Source organism: Paroedura picta, chromosome 5 (genome assembly GCF_049243985.1).
Source record: "Paroedura picta isolate Pp20150507F chromosome 5, Ppicta_v3.0, whole genome shotgun sequence".
Taxonomy (NCBI): domain Eukaryota; kingdom Metazoa; phylum Chordata; class Lepidosauria; order Squamata; family Gekkonidae; genus Paroedura; species Paroedura picta.
In genome coordinates this window covers 12,941,383-12,960,153 of record NC_135373.1, presented here as the reverse complement: position 1 = coordinate 12,960,153, position 18,771 = coordinate 12,941,383, and the positions used below count along the sequence as shown (strand labels likewise).

General features: G+C 51.7%; 1 protein-coding gene across 10 annotated transcripts in view; it reads right to left on the bottom strand.

The window, feature by feature from the left end:
* Positions 1-18,771, bottom strand: part of RYR1 (ryanodine receptor 1) — a 241,827-nt gene that overhangs the window by 21,876 nt on the left and 201,180 nt on the right. For 5 of the 10 annotated variants that reach the window (XR_013230906.1, XR_013230908.1, XR_013230909.1 and 2 more), the window contains 7 exons: positions 18,476-18,505; positions 13,991-14,072; positions 8,240-9,543; positions 5,707-5,780; positions 2,980-3,178; positions 1,846-1,932; positions 11-401 (listed from right to left, as the gene is read on the bottom strand). Coding sequence is in view for 3 of the 10 variants with exons in the window: in XM_077336555.1 (XP_077192670.1) it covers positions 11-394; positions 1,838-1,932; positions 2,980-3,178; positions 5,707-5,780; positions 8,240-9,543; positions 13,991-14,072 (2,138 nt within the window). In the remaining 7 variants the exon portion in view is untranslated. The other 5 variants (XR_013230910.1, XR_013230912.1, XM_077336553.1 and 2 more) reach the window with 3 other exon arrangements.

Sequence of the window (18,771 nt, the reverse complement as noted above, 5' to 3'; positions counted from 1 at the left end):
GGGGACTCACGGCGCGTTGAGCACCAGCCGGTCCCACTGGCCCTTGATGTCGTCGTCCTCCGGCTGCTCCGTGATGTAGAGGCCATCAAACTCCAGTTTCCGGGCCAGCTCCTTCTCCCGCTTGAAGATGACGAGCGGCACCTTGAGGCAGTTGTAGCCGATGATGCACAGGAAGGAGACCAGCGTGTGGATGATGGACAGGAACTGCAGAGCCGGCTGCATGTAGCCCGTGCTCTCCTCCAGGAAGTAGTAGACCACGCTGTCCTCGTCGTCCTCGTCCCCGTTACCATCCCCGCCGTCGTCGTCCCCACCGAAGCCAGAGCCAGAGCCAGCGCCCGCATCCAGATCCCCTTCGAACCCAGAGCCCTCGAACTCCTCCTCACCAGGGGGGAGTCTGACACCTGGAATGCGGAATAGCCGAGGGAGAGGGGACCAGGTTGGAACAAGCCACCCAAGGCTTGGCAAGAGCCAGTTCTCCACTGAATTGCGTGGCCCAGGTGCTGGGCCGAAGGCTCTTGTAAATATCCTTGCATCTGTGTTAAGTGAAAGGGACTGGGATGGGAGGCAGAGATCCTTAGGCATCTATTCTGCAAATGGTGGCACTTTCCTCCAGTGAAGTGGTGGCTAAGCTGTGGCTCTCCAGATGCCCATGGACTACAATTCCCATGAGACCCTGCCAGCACATGATAGAGGCTCATGGGAACTGTAGCCCTAGAACTCTGGAGAGCTCCAGTTTGGCCACCCCTGCTCCAGTGGAAGGCTCTTTCTGCTGGCGCTTCCACTTGTATGAATGATTAAGTTTGCCAGCTCCTGGCTGGAGATCTGAAGAAATTGAAATTCAGCTGTGTTAACAAGACACACTGGATTAAAATGATACTAAATGTGAGGGACACAGCAACTATTATAAAAGTAGCAAAGTTTTTACTGGCAATTTTAAATGAAAATCTTTTATGATAGATTTTACATCTGAAACTGTTTGAAATTTTCATTTTATGCTTTGCAATTTTATGCCAATAAAGGTACTCTGAATCTGAATCTGGCTGGAGATTTGAGGGGGTGGAGCCCTAGGGGAGGGTGGGGTTTAGGGAGGGGAAGGATTTTACTTCCCAAAGGAGCCATTCTCTCCCTGGGATCTGATCTCTGTCACCTGCAGATCCGTTATCATCCCAGGCAATCCCCAGCCACTCCATGGAGGTTAAGAAAGCAAAATGTGGCCACACGGTGAGTAGGCTGAACAATAAGGAGTTTGTGCGAGACAAAAGTGTAAACAAGAAAACGTACTAATGTAGGGTTGGGTGCTTGGGCAGCCAAAGCACCCAAGCTTCTGCTTGAATGCAAACAAAATCTGTTACTGTTCCGGAAATAATTTCTCCCTGAGCTTCATCGGGAGAATTAAAGATATTTATTGCGTCCAACAAGCAGCAAAAAACTACATACTCAAACACTCTGTAAAGATGTATGGACCTTTTTGCAGATTGTTGGACACGATAAAATTCTGTGATTCTCCCAATGAATCTCCAGGAGAAACAGCAACCTATTTTGATGGCATTCAAGTAGAACAGGGGTGGGCAAACTGTGGCCCTCCAGATGTTCATGGACCACAAGGAGGAGGAGCCAAGACTACAAGTCCATGGACATCTGGAGGGCCACAGTTTGCCCACCCCTGAAGTAGAAGCTACTAGTAAACTTTCTTGTTTCCACATTTGCCTCACACAAATTCATTATTGCTTAACCACCTGGAAGAATTGTTCCCTCCCCCAAATTTCTGTCTCCCCACCCCACCCCCTCCCCCAGCAATCTACACTATGGGACTCTGCCAGGCTGGTCTTCCCCAGGCATTAGTACCTTGTAGAAGAGCAGGATGAAGTTGATGGCAAAAGCCAAGAAGAGAGCGAGGAAGCGCAGGTTGTAGAAATTCCTGGATAAGTAATTCTGGAAGAAGAGAAGAATGGTGGGATAAGGAGACAGCAAAGCACACTTAAAAAAAGAAAAGGAAAAAAAAGACATAGCCCCGAATTCTTATGCCAACAGGATGCAACTTCAGTCTGGACCAAGGAGAAAACAAAATTCTGCAACCTTGGCATACACAGATTGATTCCCGGGCCTTAGAGAGCTTCCCTTCACAGTCTCGAGGACTAAAAACTCATTTTGAAAACAAAACACAGAGATAGCTCAGTCCGCTCCTCCCAGTCCCCAGGGCTGGCGTGGCATGCCACAGGTCCTGCCGCCATTGTTAATAGCAAAGAAAAGATGTCAGCACTGAAACCGGCAGCTCATGAATCCCAGGGGTGTGAGACTCGTGACAAAATGCATTCTGCATGTGCTCAGAGGCGTGTTCTCCTTAGTTTTTAAAAATTTTGCCATGTGTTCCAGGAGGGAAAAAACTGTGTGGGCCAAGAGAAAGCTCTCAAACCAAGCCTGCACACCTTCCCACCCCAAATGGATGACTCAAGACCACCCACAGGCAGCTAGTCTTCTGAGACCCCAATGCTGTTTCCTTCGAGGGGAGCCGGTCCCCATGAGATTAATGGGGATCCCATGGAATTATAGCTCACCTCCAGACAAAAGAGATCAGCTCCCCTGGAGAAAATGGCAGCCTTGGAGCGGGGACTCCATAGCATTTTACTCCACTGCCCCAAATCCTGCCCACTCCCTTCTCCCGCCCTAAAGTCTCCAGGTATTTCCCAACCCAGAGCTGCGACCAACAGGAGCATGATCCTGCTGATCTCTAAAGTGACCTCGGATTTGTACCTGTTTGACTATTGTGGACACCTGGCCTGCTCCCAAGAATACTGGTAGCTGTAGGGCTGGCAAGGGTGTAACAAACAGTGTCAATAGTACAGGTTTGCCCACCCTCACAGAACTACAGTTCTCAGAGTTCCTTGGGGAGAGGGAAAGACAGCTAATACCAATTTAAGTCTGTTGCATGTGGACACAACTGTTGAGTGGTGAAGCCCCCTCCCTACCCACAGCCCCTACCAAGAATTTTATCCTCTGGATCTCCAGCTCATTCCAAAACTCCATGCCTCCTTCGTCAGCCTCCTTCTTATCCCGCTGGGTCACTTTCTTTTTCTCCTTGGCGGCTGGCTCTGGCTTCTCCACTTCCTCCTCCTTGGGTTCTGCTTCCTCCTTTTTCTCCTCCTCTTCCTCTTTGGCTGCCTTCTCCCCATTTTCAGCGCTGAAGGAGGAAAGAGGAAAGACCAGTGGGTTCAAGGGGGATGTAAGCACAGCCCTCTGGGTCCAGACCCATGGCGCATCTCTCCAGCATCCTGAGACCCAAGAGGCTAGCTAGATGTCTCCTATGGCTTTCCGGCCAAGATTTATTTGTTTGTTTGCTTGTTTATTTATTTAGGTATTTATATACTGCACCTCTTGAATACTGTTTCGGGGAGGTTTACACAATTTCAAATACAATAAAATCAATAAAAATCACAGTACAAAAAAGTTAAAATTATAGAATTAACAACTGCAGTTGGTTCACTATCACACCAGACTTTACAGAGAGTGTTTCATCATCACACTTATGAGCCTTTGATGAAGAACTTTATCAAAAACCTTCTGGAAGTTTAGATAAACAGCATATGCTGGATCACCCTTGTTTGTTCACCCCCTCAAAGAACTCTAAAAAGGTTAGTGAGACAAAATCTTCCCTTCCAGAATCCATGCTGATTCATGCTCAATAGCTTTAGTTCATCAATGTGCTTACCTATTATGTCCTTAATTATGGATCTCTGCTGGGTCAGACCAGGGAGGGTCCATCCAGTACAGCCTCCTGTCTCACACAGGGGCCAGCCAGTTCCTTTGGAGGGCCAGCCACAGGGCAGGGAGGTCGAGGCCTTCCTAAGGACACCAGGAGAGCCCTGCTGGGTCAGACCAGGGAGGGTCCATCCAGTACAGCCTCCTGTCTCACACAGGGGCCAGCCAGTTCCTTTGGAGGGCCAGCCACAGGGCAGGGAGGTCGAGGCCTTCCTAAGGACATCAGGAGAGCCCTGCTGGGTCAGACCAGGGAGGGCCCATCCAGTCCAGCCTCCCCTCTCACCCAGGGGCCAGCCAGTACCTCTGGCGGTTCAGCCACAGAGCAGAGAGACCGAGGCCTTCCTAAGGACACCAGAAGAGCCCTGCTGGGTCAGACCAGGGAGGGCCCATCCAGTCCTGCCTCCCGACTCATCCAGGGGCCAGCCAGTTCCTCTGGAGGGCCAGCCACAGGGCAGAGAGGCTGAGGCCTTCCTAAGGACATCAGGGGAGCCCTGCTGGGCCAGACCAGGGAGGGCCCATCCAGTCCAGCTTCCCGTCTCACACAGGAGCCAGCCAGTTCCTCTGGAGGACCAACCACAGGGCAGGGAGGCTGAGGCCTTCCTAAGGACATCAGGGGAGCCCTGCTGGGCCAGACCAGGGAGGGCCCATCCAGTCCAGCTTCCCGTCTCACACAGGAGCCAGCCAGTTCCTCTGGAGGGCCAGCCACAGGGCAGAGAGGCTGAGGCCTTCCTAAGGACATCAGGGGAGCCCTGCTGGGCCAGACCAGGGAGGGCCCATCCAGTCCAGCCTCCCGTCTCACCCAGGGGCCAGCCAGTTCCTCTGAAGGGCCAGCCACAGGGCAGAGAGGCCGAGGCCTTCCTAAGGACATCAGGGGAGCCCTGCTGGGCCAGACCAGGGAGGGCCCATCCAGTCCATCTTCCCGTCTCACACAGCGGCCAGCCAGTTACTTTGGAGGGCCATCCACAGGGCAGAGAGGCCGAGGCCTTCCTAAGGACATCAGGGGAGCCCTGCTGGGTCAGGCCAGGTAGGGCCCATCCAGTCCAGCCTTCCGTCTCACCCAGGGGCCAGCCAGTTCCTCTGCAGGGCCAGCCACAGGGCAGGGAGGCTGAGGCCTTCCTAAGGACATCAGGGGAGCCCTGCTGAGTCAGACCAGGGAGGGCCTCATCCAGTCCAGCCTCCTGTCTCACCCAGGGGCCAGCCAGTTCCTCTGCAGGGCCAGCCACAGAGCAGGGAGGCCGAGGTCTTCCTAAGGACATCAGGGGAGCCCTGCTGGGTCAGACCAGGGAGGGCCCAGGGAGGGCCCATCCAGTCCAGCTTCCCGTCTCACACAGGGGCCAGCCAGTTCCTCTGGAGGGCCAGCCACAGGGCAGGGAGGCCCAGGCCTTCCTAAGGACATCAGGGGAGCCCAGCTGGGCCAGATCAGAGATAAGGTCCATCCAGTCCAGCCTCCTGTCTCACACAGGGGCCAGCCAGTTCCTCTGGAGGGCCAGCAACAGGGCAGGGAGGCCGAGGCCTTCAGAAGGACATCAGGGGAGCCCTGCTGGGTCAGACCAGGGAGGGCCCATCCAGTCCAGCCTCCCGTCTCACCCAGGGGCCACCTAGTTCCTCTGGAGGGCCAGCCACAGGGCAGGGAGGCTGAGGCCTTCCTAAGGACATCAGGGGAGCCCTGCTGGGTCAGACCAGGGAGGGCCCATCCAGTCCAGCCTCCCGTCTCACCCAGGGGCCAGCCAGTTCCTCTGGATGGCAAAGAAGTCAAAGTCTTTCCTCCAAGGTCGCCTCCTGGAAGCAATGCTTAGAGGTTTGCTAGAACCCTGGTTTCCATAAAACAAGGGCGAAATAAGGAACAGTGGGCCTTTCATAGCCCACCCTGTGGATGTTTTCCGCTCTTCCAGCATTGCTTTCTGCCGCCTGCCCTGCACTGAAGCCAGCTCATGTTAGCAAGGTACTCACTCTGCTTTCTCTGGCTCCACAGGAGGTTCTTCGATCTTTTCTGGTTCCAGTGCAACTTCCTCTTCCCCTTCAACCTGAGAGTTGCAAGAATAGGGACCGGTGAGCAGACACCTCAAGAGAAGGCAGGCTCGTTGAATTGGTGTCCCATGAGGGGACAGAAGAAAACCGGTGCGTGTTTGGCACAAAGGGCGAACCCAGAAATACAGGCAGAACACCAGAGCCTTGGGTCTCTCGTGTGAACGGGCACAGAAACGGGGAATATACGAGCCATACGCAACCTTACTCAACCAGGGTTTTATGAAACCAGGGTTTTATGCTTTAGGATGCTTAGGGCTAATCCTGCGTTGAGCAGGGGGTTGGACTAGATGGCCTGTATGGCCCCTTCCAACTCTATGATTCTATGATTCTATGATTCTATGAAACCCTGGAGTTTCTTGATGGCCCAGGAAGTGTCTCCCAAATTGATAGAAGATAATTAATTTTTAATTTTTAAAAATGTGTTAAACATTTATCAGATGTGACCATATATGGTCATATCGACCCATCCACTCCTTCTCTCCAAATGGCCAGTGATGGGCCTGGAGGGGGTGGGAAGGGGAGGGGCCCCGGGTGGGCGTGTCCACAGCTCTGCTTCCCAACCATATTCTGCACAATTATGCCACCTCTGGGGTTTCTCAAAGCTTGAAGTCCATTTCAGGGGTTTCTCCATGGTAAAAAAGTTGAGAAAGGCTGGCGAGATAGTTGGGGAGTTCTTAGGCTCTACCATTACAGAGGTGGGGGGGGCAGGGGGGGGTTCACTGAAGAATGTGCCTACTGGATTGGCAGGACCGTCTCACTGGCTTGATATAGATAGGGAGTACTTTATGCCAGTGGTCCCCAACCCCCGGTCCAGACACCAGTACCGGTCCATGGATCAGTCAGTACCGGGCCGCGGCTCCTCCTCATCCTTCTCCCCGGCTGCTGCCTCAGGGGCTGCCCTGCCACTCTGCTGCCAGCTCACCTTTGGTGCTCTACAGCGGCCGCCATGGCTGGTTCTCCCCCTCGGCGTGGCACTGCACAGCTGCTGCTGGCAGCACCCTCCAGCGGGTGGTGGGAAGTCAGCGGTGCCAGCAGGAAAGCAAGTGGAGCAGGGGCTCAGGTGGTGGTGGTGACGTCTCTTGGCAAAAGACTACCCCCCACCCCCGCTGGGCCTCAGTAAAATTGTCAAGCGTTGACTGGTCCCGGCTGATAAAAAGGTTGGGGACTACTGCTTTATGCAACTTGTTTCCTCCATCTTCAGTAGATGGTGAAGTCCTTCTGCAAAGACACAGGAACTGTCTTCTCCAGCAACAGACTGGAGACACTAACCTACAACTTTTACTGTGAAGGCTTCTTTTTTTGTAAATTGGGGAGTAAGGGGGATTGAGATTTCCTGGCTTCCTCCAAATCACCTCCTCATTCCATCTAGCCAGAGCTGCAGGAGTTCACAACACTGAGAGCCAACGTAATGTGGTGGTTAAGAGCGCTGAACTACAAGATGGCTGCGATACTTATAAATTGCACCAAAGAGGAACAACGTTCTGTCCTTCGCTTTTTGTGGGCAGGGGGTGTGCCAGGAGCACAAATTTATCTCCGCATATGTGCTCAGCCAGGGGATAAAGGTTTCTCTCGCAGAGTCATCTCTGAATGGATTGAAATGATCGAAAACGGCTGTACTAGCGTGAGGGATGCAGAGTGCTCCGGACGTCCACAAAAAGCGTAGGACAGAACGTTGTTCCTATTTGGTGCAATTTATAGATTTTGTAGCCTTCTTTACCACAGCACGAGAGCTCTTATGCTAAATGGTCCGGTCAGCCGGCTTGCCAGAGAGACTAGTTATTAGACACTCTCAAATACGGTTATGTGTTTTGGCCGCAAAAGCGGCCATTCCAGCCTAGCTGCTTCAGGCTGGATCGACCACTTCGGCTGCCCAAGCACACAACCCTACTCTCAAACACGACCAAGTACTCCTCCTCTCATCCTCACGGTTTCCAACGAAAATATAAAAGTGCAGAAACATTTTGAAGACTCCTCATAGTACCTGGGAGACTGCCCAGACCTGGATAGCCCACGCAAGCCGGAGGCCTCCAAGGACTTTGATTGAGTTCTCCCAAGGAATGCGAGGGGCCACACACCTCCAGGGAACACCAGGGGTCACTGTACAGAGGCAGGAAGTGGCAAGCCACCTTCCAACGTTCCTCACCTGGCTGCCAGACAATCCCCGGATCTCCTGGCTGCATGACACATGCGCCACACAATAGATAATAATCTAGGAGACCCAGGTTTGAATCCCCACTCGCACTGTGGGTGCTTGCTGGGTAACCCTGGGCCAGTCAAAACCCTCTTATCCTAACCCACCTTGTGAGGAAAATATGGGGGAGGGGTGAACAATGCTTTGGGAGAGAGCAAGGATGTAACTTACATGATAAATAACAGGAAATATATCAAAATCATGAAACAATAAAATGAAAATTACATCTCCTTCGCAAGACACCCCCTCAACCTCAAAACTTACTAGCAGTTTTCTCTTGAGGATGGGAGATCCTTCAGGGGTCGGGGGCTCCACGGGGGTCGTGTCTCCCATATCCCCAAGCCCACCTGGAGCATCAGGGGCCGTAGACCGGAAATGCTCTTTCTTTGAGTCTACGCCAAAGACTTCATCGCCTTCTGCGGGCACCTCTTCCTTGCCAGGCTCTGCCATCTCTGCCTCTTCCCCTTCCTCTGCCGTCTGCTCGACCTCCTCGGAGGGGGCAATGTCTCCATGCACTTCGTCTTGCGTCGGGTCGGGCATGCTGGCCAACAGTTCAGTCATGGTGATCTTCTTGGCCTCCTCGACCAGACCCCCACCAAACAGCGTCTTCCAGATCAGCAGGAAGATCCCCTTGAAGACGTTGCAGAAAAAGAAGAGGATCCCCATGAAGACCGTGTAGAAGAAAGTGGCAATCCCCACGGCCATCTCCTTGAACGTCATTTTTTTGATTCTGCGGAACTGCCGGCGGATGTTGCGGTAGGTGAACAGGCGGAAGAAGCTGATGACGCTTTCCACAAACTCCCCAAAGGCCGAGGAGGCCTCTGATGGTGCCGATGCTTTCTCGGCTTCCCCACCTTCGGCCCCTTCGCTTTCGTCCTCCTCCTCTTCCTCCTCCTGACCCTCCTCCTCTGAAATCTGAGCTGCAATCTGCATCTCAAAGATGGTGTCCTCGCAGAAGTTGATGAAGAGCTCCATCTTCTCGGACTCTCCCCCCTCGTTGACCACGTCGAAGATGAACTGGCGCTTGGATTCCTTCACCTGGGGCATCTCCCACTGGGTCTTGTTGGTCTCACTGATCTCGAAGTAGATGCGCTCGATGCGCTTGCCGGAGCCCATAATTTCAATGCGGCCCAGATAGGGGCGGAAGTAGTTGAGGATGCACTCGGCCAGCTCCAGGAAAGACTTGAGGCGGTTGTCGTGAGGCATGTGTTCCGAGAGGTTTGTCAGCAGCACCGCGATGTTGAAGCCAATGTCCTTGGCAGGCTCCTGGAAACGGCTGGCAAACTCCTCGTAGTCTATCATCTCGTTCTCATCGGCCTCCGAGCAAGAGAGCAGGAACTGGATCTCAGAGGAGGTGTACTGCTTCTGGCTGTCCATTGCCTTCTGGAAATCCTTCTTGGAGATGAGCCCACGTGGGTCTGAGACGTAGTCTCGGAAGGCGTCCGAAGCCACAATGTCCTTCAGCTTCAAGAACATATCAAAGAACTTGAGGATCATCTCCACATTGCTGGAGGATTCCACCAACATGTCCACCATCTGCCGAGCGATGGTGCCGTTCACCACGTTCCCTGAGGAGAGACAAGGAGGACAAAAGCAACTAAGTCATTGATGGGAAGACAGGATGAAAGGTGTGTGATCAACTGGAATTAATTTATTTAAAACATTTATTAGACAACTTTCTCCCCTGTACAGCCCAAGACAACATACAACACCACCGCCACTTTGTTTATAGTCATTTAGACCAGTACAATAAACGCTGAGATATCAACATACAAGGTAAAATGTTCAATGCATTTAAAACTAAGAATCATAAAATCTTAATTAAATAGTAATCTACATAAAATTTGTACATATATGAATATTATAAAAAATGCACAAAGATTTATTTCCCTTTGAATTTTTTGTGCATCTTAATGGTGACAGCACAGAATTTGGTGGGACATAGGTAGGTTTGGGGGGTTCTCATCTTTTAAAAACTTATTTATCTTTTCTTCTGCTGTCAGACCTGAGTACTGCTCTAATGCAATCTGTATTGCTTTGTCACAATAAGCTAGAAGAGATAAGAATGCCTTCTTAAATGAACAGTGCAAACAAATAGAAGAAAACAATAGTATGGGGAGGACCAGAGATCGTTTCAAGATAATTGGAGATATGAAGAGAATGTTTCATGCAAAGATGGGTATGATAAGGGACCCAAGCAGAAGAGAGCTATTCCCAACTGTTGCCCAATTTTCACTATCCTACAGGTAGAGCATGGAGCCTCTTGTGGCGCAGAGTGGTAAGGCAGCCGCCTGAAAGCTTTGCTCATGAGGTTGGGAGTTCGATCCCAGCAGCCGGCTCAAGGTTGACTCAGCCTTCCATCCTTCCGAGGTCGGTAAAATGAGTACCCAGCTTGCTGGGGGGTAAACGGTCATGATTGGGGAAGGCACTGGCAAACCACCCTGTATTGAGTCTGCCATGAAAACGCTGGAGGGCGTCACCCCAAGGGTCAGACATGACTCGGTGCTTGCACAGGGGATACCTTTACCTTTACCTTTACAGGTAGAGCAGGGGGAAGGTCATAAAACCCTTCTGCTGGAGTAAATTTGTTGGTTTCTAGCAGGGTTGAAACAACCCTTGTTCTTGTTCTGTGGACAAGAATCTCGCAGAAGAAATGGAGTAGCCTTTATAATAAATAAGAGTGTAGGAAAAGCAGTGTTGGGATACAATCCCCAAAATGACAGAATGATCTCAGTTCGAATCCAAGGCAAACCATTCAACAGTAATCCAGGTCTATGCCCCAACCACTGCTGCTGAAGAGGATGATGTTGACCAGTTCTATGAAGCCTTACAACACCTTCTAGAAGCAACGCCAAAAAATAATGTGCTTATCATCATGGGGGATTGGAATGCTAAAGTAGGAAGCCAAAAGATAACCGGGATAACAGGCAAGTTTGGCCTTGGAGTACAAAATGAAGCAGGGCAAAGGCTGGTAGAATTTTGTCAAGACAATACAATGGTCATAGCAAACACTCTTTCCCAACAACCCAAGAGACGACTCTACACATGGACCTCACCAGACGGTCAACACAAAAATCAGATTGACTATGTGCTCTGCAGCCAAAGATGGAGAACTTCTACACAGTCAATTAAAACAAGACCAGGAGCTGATTGTGGTTCATCAGCTTCTTGTTGCAAAATTTAGGCTTAAATTGAAGAAAGTAGTGAAAAGTACTAGGCCACTCAGGTATGAACTAAATCATATCCCTGATGAATATACAGTAGAGGTGACATTTGGTTTAAGGAATTAGATCTAATAGAGTGCCTGAAGAACTATGGACGGAGGTTCACAACATTGTACAAGAGGTAGCAACTAAAACCATCCCAAAGAAAAAGAAATACAAGAAATCAAAATGGCTGTCTGAGGAAGCTTTACAAATAGCTAAGGAGAAAAGGGAAGTGAAAGGCAAGGGAGAAAGAGAAAGATATATCCAATTGAATGCAGAATTCCAGAGAAAAGCTAGAAGAGATAAGAATGCCTTCTTAAACGAACAGTGCAAACAAATAGAAGAAAACAATAGAATGGGGAGGACCAGCGATCTTTTCAAGAAAATTGGAGATATGAAGAGAACGTTTCATGCAAAGATGGATATGATAAGGGACCAAAATGGTAGGGACTTCTGGAAGTCCATCGGCTCCACTGCTGCTGGCGGTTCCGGTGGCACTGGCGGGTCAGTCGGTGGGGCCGGGCAGTCTGCCATGTTCTGCGTTGCGGCGGCCAGGGAGCACCCACCAACCGCACAGGTCAATTGGGTCAGTCAGTTGGGCCGGGCAGGCCGCGATGTTCCGCGTGGCGGCGGCCTGACGCGTCGGGAGGCACTTCACGCCTCTTGATGCGTCAGGCCGCCGGCCAGGGAGCAACTGCGAGCCCTCCCTTGGCGGCGGGGTGGCCATTGGAGAGGCCAATCGGCAGGCACTTCGCGCCTGCCGATTGGCCCCGCCGATGGTCTGTCTGGAGGAAGGGGCCAATTGGCACCCTTCCTCATCCCGGACAGAGCCCGCCCTAACTCCTCCCCCAAGCCCTTACGGCTTTATTTAGTCTGCGGCGCCCACGGCAGTGTTAAGATGATGCAGTAAAAGTGCTACACTCAATACACCAGCAAATTTGGAAAACTGAACAATGGCCACAGGATTGGAAAAGGTCCGTTTACATTCCAATCCCAAAGAAGGGCAATGCCAAAGAATGTTCAAACTACCGCACCATTGCACTCATTTCTCATGCTAGCAAAGTTATGGTCAAAATTTTACAAGCTAGGCTCCAGCAATATGTGGACCGAGAACTTGGATGTTTTAGGATGCTTTGGGCTGATCCTGCGTTGAGCAGGGGGTTGGACTAGATGGCCTGTATGGCCCCTTCCAATTCTATGATTCTATGATTCTATGATTCTACAACTTCCAGAAGTACAGGCAGGATTCGAAGAGGCAGAGGAACTAGAGATCAAATTGCCAACATACGCTGGATCATGGAGAAAGCTCGGGAGTTCCAGAAGCCTTCCTGGTTCACGGTTGCAAGGCTTCCCTCCCAAGACTTATTTTTGCCCTGTTCTAAAGTGACTGCGCTCCAGAATCCCACACTTTTCTCAGCAGAGATTTGCCTCTTTCTCTGTGAGGCTGCTGCTGGCTCCCCCCCTCTACCCCCTTTCATGAAAAGAAAGAAGCAAGCACCCTTGGCTGCACTTGGCTCCTCCCCCGGCTTGCTCTGACTAATAAAGCACTATTAAATTGCTCTTAAAAAAACTCTTAAATAAAGCACTCTTAAATTAAATCGACCTCCCTCCTCACTCATTCATGAAAAGAAAAATAACAAGTAGCTTCATTACTACCACTCTCCTCCCCCCTGCATAGGGCATAGGGAAATTTTACCTGACCCATAGTGATTGGAAGGTCTTTATCAGTGTCTATACCACAGCAGACACAAGAAACTTGACTTGGGCCTATTCTGCACACATTGGATAATGTACTTTCAATGTACTTTAGAACAGATTATCCTGTTCTGCACAGGAAAACCCAGCTACATAGCACCTTGAAAGTGCATTATCCTACGAGTGCAAAATGGGCCCTAATCTGGGGTGCGACATTTCAACTGTATAAAACTCTGTGTCGGAAACAGTTCCTGGCACTGAATTTGGGAAAGAGCCCAAGAACGGCTTGGCTTGTTCTGGTCACAGGCATTGAAATGAAATCTTATCAAAGAATTCTTTGCTTGATGTGGATATTTGGATTCCTGCCCCCACAATGGGTGAACGAACAGGTCCCTAGGGCTTGTATGCTTGTGTGGATTCATGTCAAACATATGCTCCAGCACCAGGGGTCCCCAACCTTTTTGAGTCTATGGGCATTTTTGAAATTCTGACACCGGATGGTGGGAGAAACACAGAATGGCTGCCAGAGGGGGTGGAGCCAACCACAAACTCACTAACACAGGAGGCAGAGTCACACACAGAGGAAGGCCAAACGTGAGAGAAAAGGACAGTAATCTTCTAAAAATCCAGGGGAAAGAGAATAAAACTAGGGTTGCGCGCTCCAGCGCAGTTCAGCTGCTTTGGCAATCACCAAAGCCCGAGGCGGCCAGCACCGGATCGCAGAGAGAAGGGGCAGCAGTACTAGTGACGCGTCAGCTCGTGCCTGCACAGGCACACATACAGGCACACACAGGTGCAGAGCTCTGCGCCTGTATGCAGGTGCCAAGTGGTGTGCTGCTGCCTGCACCGCTCCTCCCCTCTGCGTTGTGGGCCACCTCAGGGTTCGGAGTGCGCAACCCTAAATAAAACCAACACAATGCAGACATCTGCCACCAGAACAATTTTATTAATAATCTGCACAGCCAATCAGATCTTTGGTGGCCAACCAGAAGCCCCACCCACTTTTTAAAGGCCCTTGGTGGGTGCTGTGATACAATGGGCACCATGCTGAGGATCCAGGCCCTGGGGTGGGGGGCAGACCAGACCTTGGGTGAATGTGGCACAAGACTCATACCTTCTAGCAGGGAAAGCAGCATGACCACCATGTCCTTCTGAAGATCTAGCAGTTCCTTCAAAAGCCCAATTTGGCTTGAATCCTGGAACGGGGAAGGAGAGCACAAGGCACTGAGCACCATAGAAGTAAGGCATGCACCTCCCCCTCCTTCTCCCAAAAGGCGGACCCAATGCATCTTCTTCTGGGTCCAAACCCCAGTCAACACCTTACATAGACCAGGCCATGCGTAGGTGTGGGGACGGAGGGACAATGCTGTGACCACTAAACAGTGCTTTCTCATGAGAACCCCCAAGCCAGGGTTCTATGTCCAGGAGTTATCACAACACCTTGCCAGAGGTTTGAGACTGGAAGTTAAGTTAGGTGCGTCCAACTCGGCCAGCAACCAAGTACAGTTCTTTGCTCTTTCGGCCAACCTGTCCAGAATGCCTCCTCCTTTTCCCTCTAGCCTCTGGCCTTACTTGACAGAGCATGGTGCCATGGAAGGACAGCCCCGAGGGCAGCAAAACGCGCACGTAAATGGGGTGGGGGGCGCGTTTCTCCCTCTGGAGAAGCGGCAATTCCCCTCTTACCTCCGGATAGGATTCACTCCGAAATAGGTCCTTGTGGGCAGCGCAATAGAGAGATAATTTTTGGTGAGGGGAGGGGAGATTTCCCCCCCGGGGTGCCTCCTCCCTCCCCGCTGTAGTTTCCCACTGTCATCTCGAGAAGCGGATGTTGAGACTGGGGAACTCCCACCTCCAGCGTAGAGCGTGCCGGTCATTGTCTGCACAACAAACTTGTTGCAGCTTTTCTCTCTTCCGCTTTAGCCGCATCCACCCCCCAAAGAATCCCGGGGACTGGAGGAGGCAGAGGGAACTCTGCAGAGTGTTCCTGCCCTCATGGAAGTCTGTTTCCCCAGGCTCCTTGGGAAGCAAGAATGGCTAGCGCTCTTAGTCTGGAGTGCAGAAATCCCCAAAGCAAGGGTGGATCTGGGTTAGAGGCAATGGCTGATGAGGGGTCCCCAACATGCCGCCTGTTCGCACTATGGCAACTGCAGACAGTTTTCTTGGCACCAAAGTGGTTTGTAGAAAGTGGCCAGGGCCACGTGGGTCTTTTGGCCCTAAGGTTCCTGATTGCCCATTGGAGGTTTGATGGGCTATGCCGATTTTTTAGAAATGTTTTTGCAGCAGCTACCCCCACAGCATGGGAATTACTGCTGAACGATGGGAAGGGAGATCAGCCGGCAGCCGTTTTGTGGACGCTTCCGCCTCTTGTAGCAGTCGCTTTGTGGTTCTGTCCTCCATGCTGGGTCAGAGTTCCAAAGGCACCCACAGGCTCAAAAAAGGCCGGGGACCTTTGGGCGGGATCCTGCAAGCCTGTTCCTCCAGCAGAAGGAGCCTCCCCCGATGCTCAATGCTCAGAGGGCCTTGTCTCCTTCTGCCAGAGGAACAGCTCTGCGAGATCCGACTCAAGCTCATCAGCCAAGTGCCATGTCGGCTGCAGATCCCGCCCCCCTTCAAGGGCCTTGGTTGAGTCCCACCCCCTCCCCCAAAAGCACGGTGGTGGAGTAAAAAGCGCTGGGATGGGGCGTGAGCCAGCAAGCCAAAGCGGTGACCAAGCGGGGGTCCTTTGCCAACTCCATTTGTGAAGGCGGCGGGAAGGGCCAGAAGCAGGAAGGACAGAAAGAGAGGGGGGTGGGGAAGCGCAAGCGCCAGCCGCAGCAGACCTAGAGAGGAAATCAGGCCAGACCAGTCAGAAGGGTGTCCCTGCACAGAAAGACGATGGGGGGAAAGCAGGACGTTCTTTCCCTTCCGTGTTAGGATCGGGGCCATTGGTAGGGGCCATCGGGCCCCCACATGCAACCAGCTGGGTGACCTTGGGCTCACCACGGCACTGATAAAACTGTTCTGACCGAGCAGGAATCTCAGGGCTCTCTCAGCCTCACCCACCCCACAGGGTGTCTGTTGTGGGGAGAGGAATGGGAAGGCGATTGTAAGCCGCTTTGAGCCTCCTTCGGGTAGGGAAAAGCGGCATATAAGAACCAACTCTTCTTCTTCTTCTTCTAGGTGAGTCGGGAAGGAAAGCAGGGAGGAGGCCTAGATTTTGTTGTCCAAGTGGGAAATAGAAACACAACATGGAGCTGAACAAGGATGACATAAGAAGCAGCCCCCATTAGACGCAACTACACTCCATTGAGGCAATGAGACATACTGAACTCCTTTACCTGTTGCATATTGTGCCTTCACAAAAATTAATTTTGTAACAAACTGCACCTTGAAATGGATGCACAAAAAGGACAACATGTGCATTTCTCAGGAAGTCCACAGGGAGAAAGATTTGAACTGACTGCTGCCAGTTTGGTGTAGTGGTTAGGAATGCGGACTTCTAATCTGGCACGCCGGGTTCGATTCTGCCCTCCCCCACATGCAGCCAGCTGGGTGACCTTGGGCTCACCACGGCACTGAGAAAGCTGTTCTGACTGAGCAGGAATATCAGGGCTCTCTCAGCCTCACCTCCCTCACAGGGTGTCTGTTGTGGGGAGAGGAAAGGGAAGGTGACTGTAAGCCGCTTTGAGCCTCCTTCGGGTAGGGAAAAGCAGCATATAAGAACCAACTCTTCTTCTTCTTCTTCATATGTGACATGATTTTTTCCTGCTTGACTCATGACTGCCTGAGCACTTTAATCTATGTGGGCATATGCAATTACTTCTTTAAAATTTATACTAATACTAGATTTAAAGCCTGTTGCAGCTGAAAATACAAGAGGTACTAGCATCCCCTATCCTCACTCCCCTTCGCTGGGCAGCCCACCTGCCAGCACTCCCCAATGGCCGAAAAGGACTCCCCCCCCAACCCCCAGCAGCCCTCCTGCCAGCACTCCCCCTTGCCCCAAAAAGGCCTGATGAGGCCTCTCCAACCCTCAGTGTGCCGTTTCAGGGCTGGGAACTCCCTTCTTCCCCTCCCCTCGACCAGCCTCACCAACCTCCTCTCCCGGCAGTGGTCAGGGGCAGGCTGGCGGCGATTGTGCCAGACTTCCCCTTGCCGGGTTCGTTGGGGGCTGGGCCGGTCTCTGTTTCTGGTCCACGAGCCAATCAGGATGCGGGCAGCAAAGCTTTTCTGTGTACATCCTGATTGGCCCGTGGACCGGAAAGAGAGGCCAGACCAGCTCCGCCCAGGAGGCTGCTGCTCAAATATTAAGAGCATTTCAAATATTAAGAGATTTTCTCATTGTACGTATGAAATTAGTGGAATCTCTGCACAGCCATTTAAAGGTACAAAATAAATTTTTGTGAAGGCACAATATGCAACAGGTAAAGGACTTCAGTATTTCTCATCAGGTAAAAGGAGCGTAGTTACGTCTAATGGGGGCTGCTTTTTATCCTGTTTCATTATCTATGGAGCTAGGAGCTAGCTGTTGAATAAGGTTTCATTTCACCTGTCCTCCGAGGGAGCTCAGGGTGGGAGGCACAGTACTTCCCCCTTACGGTTGCCAGCTCTGGGTTGGAAAACGTTGGGGGTGGGGATTGAGGGGTTGGGGGAGGGATCTCTAGAGGGTCTACTGCCCTAGAGCCCACCCTCCAAAGCAGCCATTCTCTCCAGGGGAGTGGATCTTGGCTGTCTGGAGATCAATTGAGATAGCTGCTCCAGACCCAGCATGGGAGTTGGCCACTTTGATCCTCACAACAGCCCTGCAAGGTGAGTTAGGCCTGAAGACAAGGACTTTCCCAAGGTCACCCAGAACATTTTTGCTTTATGGTACAAAAAATGGACTCTGGCAGCTGAAAAGGTGCCTTGAAGCTTGAAGCAAGGGCTGATTTTTAATGGCTCCTTACACCATCGTTTTTTCCTTCTCATTGTCAGGGGTTGGAGGATCTGTGCGTGATGCATTCCTGCATATCTGTTGTTTCTTTATCTATTGCAGGGGTAGCCAAACGGTGGCTCTCCAGACGTCCATGGACTACAATTCCCAGGAGCCCCCTGCCAGCATTCGCTGGCAGGGGGCTCCTGGGAATTGTAGTCCATGGACATCTGGAGGGCCGCAGTTTGACTACCCCTGCTTTAATCAAAGCGTTGACTTGAGCTGTAGAGGGAGTGGCTCATCTGCCTGCTGCTGCCACCGGTGGCCCGGGGGTGAAATTGCAGCTACATGCTAAGAAGCAAGATGACCCTGGGAGTTGAGAAGGTTTATATTCGGCCGTCTCAAGCGGCCAATTCTGGTCTGCAATCTTTGATCCCATCCCATGCACATGTTTCTTGTTCTGGCCCGCCCCCGGTATTGCTTTCAGCTTGCAAAACATGAACGGAACACCGATATGTGGCCACATCTGTGCAACCATGGTTTAATTTGGTCTGACCGGATGAAAAGACAGACAGGGTAAGGCAGCACTGGGAGAGAAAAGCAGAGGGAGAGGGAGAGGGGGGGGGGAGAGAGAGAGAGAGAAGAGAGAGAGAGAGAGAGGCTGTCTGCTGGCGTGAGATGGCCGCGTGCTACGTAAAAGGTTCTTACGCCGTTTCGAAGTCCTGGGGGTTGGGTCATCTGTCACACATCAGAATAAAAATGTTATTCAGAAACATTTTCAAGAACATTTTTGTATTTTGCCAGGTGTACCATCCGGCACGTTCCTTTATTGCTGGGGTGAGCGGGCCCTCCCTCTTTGGAGGGAACAGGTTGTGTGCATGTTTGGTGGCAGGCGTGTGTGGGGGGAACAGAGGACAATCATCTTCACCATCGTTGCTCTCCCCGGGGGAGGGCAGAGGAACCAGAAGGCTTAGCCCCCCCACCTTCTCTGTGCTCTCACCACT